We start from the raw sequence: 3,783 nt of genomic DNA, 5'->3' as shown, positions 1-3,783 counted from the left end.
CTGACACATTCACATTCCCTGCACATGGGGGGGAACGTGTAAGCTACGAAAATGTAGTTTTTGGGGTTGGCTTAGACAATCAAAATATAGCATTTAGTAAATTTAGGGAATCTGAAAATACAATAGCAGGGGTGCTTGGTCTAGGACGTGTATATTGAACAATCCTATAGCAACTAGAAGCTGACACTGACCTACGTTTCTCATATTGCCTTTCTTATTGGACCAATACACAGGATACCCATACATATTTACATTTTGGCAATGATGCACAAATTAGAGGAACTGATCAAGAAATAGTGCAAACAACACCATTAATACCCAACGTAAATATGTACTATGTGGAAGTGTTGAGTATTAGCATGGAGGGCAAGAAGCTTCCTATAGATCCAGTAGAGTTTCAATTAAGAAGTGATTTTAAGGGTGGGTTTGCTATTGATACAGGATCTGCATTAACTTATCTTGTTCAAAATGCATATAACATTGTCAGAGTTGAGATAGTTAAATACTTACAGGCATATAACTGGAATCCTACGGTGCATTCAGAGCTACCTTATGACCTTTGCTATGATGTCATCCCAATCGAAAATCAACAATTTCCATCATTAACAATTCATTTTCTTGGAGCAAACCTTGATCAGCTTGGTAGTCATCGAGTCTTCAAATTATTTTACGATGATACTTTTTGCATGTTTATCTTGCCTACTTCTCAACAAGGGACAAATATTCTAGGGGCATTTCAGCAAGCAGATTATCAATTCTTGTTTGATGTTGGAACAGGTTAAATGAATTTTATCCAAGAGAAATGTTATTTTAATTAGAGTGACTCAAATAAATAGAACAAAAACAAAAAAAGTTTTAACATTCCTCTTAATTTCTTTTCTCTTTAGGGTTAGGGTGTTATGGCATGATTGGAACCCAACGTTCATTCTTGTTTTCTTTTTTATCCAATGAGAGTTTCTCGAGTTTTTCGAGCACCAAAAATATTCCTAAATGGTCCTTGATATCATCCTTACATGAATACCAAACATTGCAACACATGACGTTGGTGTCACCATGTATAATAGAATTTTAATATATAGTGTTTGCTCTATGATGATTGTTATTTATTATTAGGCCAAGAAACAAATCGGTGTTTGGTATAGTTAGGGTTCGAACCCAAGATCTCTTAGTAGTTAAGGATTTACCAAAAAAAAAAAAAAAAAAAGGCTTTGCATTAACTTCTGAGTTGCTACACATTACTCAAATACTAAACCTAGCCGATTTCTTAAAAAAATTTGTAATTTTGAATTCACACTTTCCCAAAAGTGATCATCACATTTGCTGCATTTTACACAATCAAGTGTTTTGTATTTTCTTCTTTAAAAAAAAAAGGGATGTGTATTAATGTTAGATCCACCTATCAGAGTATTGCACTTGGACACAAGTTTTACAATATCCTAAATTACTCCCCTGTCTCCTCCCTTCCATAAAAAATTAAAAATAATAAATTGGATCATGCTAGTGTTATACACTCGTGGAAAAGAAATTGAAATTGAAATCTTTATAGGTCGTAAACTAACGAGACTTAATCCCTCTAAATCAATATGATCTTTAATCTATATATATATATATATATATATATATATATATATATAAAACCGAAGCCTTTGCTGGTACTACAATTTTCCACGTCAGCATAATATTTAAAAAATAAAAAATAAATAAAAATTATAACTCCTCAAAACCCTAGCAACTTTACCCCTCTCTCAAGTTAAGAAATATAAAAGCACGGTTTCTGCAAACTCTCTCTTTCTCCAGACGTAGGAAGCCCTAAAGCATTCAAGATCTACAAAACCCTAGCAACCTTACCCCTCTCTCAAGTTAAGAAATATAAAGCCACGGTTTCTGCAAACTCTCTCTCTCCAGACGTAGGAAGCCTTAAAGCATTCAAGATCTACAACGCATGGTATAGATTTTAGCTTATAAAGTTCAGCTTTTGTAAGATTAGTTTTATTTATATATTAATTAATACATAGTATTTTGTTCACCATTGAATACTCATATAATCAATTTCCATTTCAGTGTTCAAGAATTAAACCAAAATTCTAACTGCCCTATCATAAAATATTATTATTAGTATGAATTTTATGGAGTTGCGGTGTTCAAGAATTAAACCAAAATTCTTTTAAATTATCTATAATATTTTGTCCTCTGAAAATTTTATCTCTTTGATTTTAGTATATTGTGTTTCTTAAGCTATAGAGAGATTTTCTTTAGTTTCTGCAAACTCTCTCTCTCTCTCTAGATGTAGGAAGTCCTAAATACACGGTATAGCATTCAAGATCTACAACTCACGGTATAGATTTTAGCTTATAAAGTTCAGCTTTTGTAAGGTTAGTTTGTTTATATATTTAGTCCTTACGTTTAGGTTTAGGTTTTAAGAGATTTATATATTACTACTATGTGGCTGAATTTCCCGTGACATCAGTTTTATGTTTTTAACCAAATACATCAGGAAAGCAAGAGAAGTCGCATAAATATTTAGCCCTTACGTTTAGGTTTAGGTTTAGGTTTTAAGAGATTTATATATTACTACTATATGGCTGAATTTCCCGTGACATCAGTTTTATGTTTTTAACCAAATACATTAGGAAAGCAAGAGAAGACGCATAAATATTTAGTCTTTACGTTTAGGTTTAGGTTTAGGTTTTAAGAGATTTATATATTACTACTATGTGGCTGAATTTTCCGTGACATCAGTTTTATGTTTTTTTTTTTTTAATTTGTTTTATGTAAGGTTAGTTTTTTTACATCAGTTCTTTATCTCAAAGATAAGACTTTTATTTCTACCGCAAGAGCTATTTAGGTATGTATCCCTTGCAAGTACACATGAACTTAAATTGTCTTTTAATATATGCATGCTTTATTATTTTCTAATAGTTTTGCACGGGTTAGCAACTAGTTATCTTAATGTAGGAAACTAATATGTGTATATATATATATACACAGAGAGAGAGAGAGGTTCAAGTTACACCATTTTATAGCCATTGATTTTCATAAAATCTAAGGGTGAAAAAGAAACCACATAACATATCATTAATAAAAATTATTAATTGCTAGATTAACTAAATTTCCTTAAAAAAGCCCACCCACATTCATTGTAACTAAAACTTAATCTTTTCATGTAAAATACTATGAAAATATCATTTTCCTTCATTAATATGTTTTTTACATGAAAAGATTAAGTTTTAGGTACAATGAATATGGGTGGGCTTTTTTAAGGAAATTTAGTTAATCTAGCAATTCATACTTCCATTTTAGCCATCTAATTTTCAGTTTTGTCAATTCATTTTTTTTTTTTTAATTCGGAATTAAAAGAAAAATCTAAAAAAAAAGAAAAAAAAAAAACATTAAGGGAACAACGTCGTCGTTTCCCTTCCTGAATCAAAAAAAAAAAAAAAAAAAAGATTCAAGAATCAAATTGAAACAAATCCAATGTTCAAAGCAAAATCTATGAATGAATTGACAAAGCAAAAAAGCCATAACAGAATTGATGAAGCAAAATCACAAGCCAATGTTCAAAGCAAAATCATATACAAAGCCATAACCGCCACTGTCCTCACAGTCTTCATGGCGCACCCATAACCGATTCAGAACTCCATCACCGATTCAGTCGAGGGCGGTGAGGTTCACACGGTGAAAATTTAATCAACGAAAATTCAAATCATTGAAGAACAAACAAACAAACCTCAATGGCAGCTTTAACCTTAGCCTGCTTCAATCGAAAAGGCAACCTCTCCGAAA

The 3,783-nt window shown here is 31.5% G+C and overlaps 1 protein-coding gene across 1 annotated transcript; it reads left to right on the top strand.

The window, feature by feature from the left end:
• Nucleotides 1–329: 329 nt before the first annotated feature.
• LOC115980639 (aspartic proteinase nepenthesin-1-like) lies at nt 330–782 on the top strand. The gene has a single exon (XM_031102870.1). The coding sequence runs from the start codon at nt 330–332 to the stop codon at nt 780–782; it is 453 nt and encodes a 150-aa protein (XP_030958730.1).
• The last annotated feature ends 3,001 nt before the right edge of the window (nt 783–3,783 follow it).

Source organism: Quercus lobata, chromosome 3 (genome assembly GCF_001633185.2).
Source record: "Quercus lobata isolate SW786 chromosome 3, ValleyOak3.0 Primary Assembly, whole genome shotgun sequence".
In the NCBI taxonomy this organism is placed as follows: Eukaryota; Viridiplantae; Streptophyta; class Magnoliopsida; order Fagales; family Fagaceae; genus Quercus; species Quercus lobata.
The sequence above is the reverse complement of the archived record's forward strand: the minus strand, read 5'-3'. Positions and strand labels throughout refer to the sequence as shown.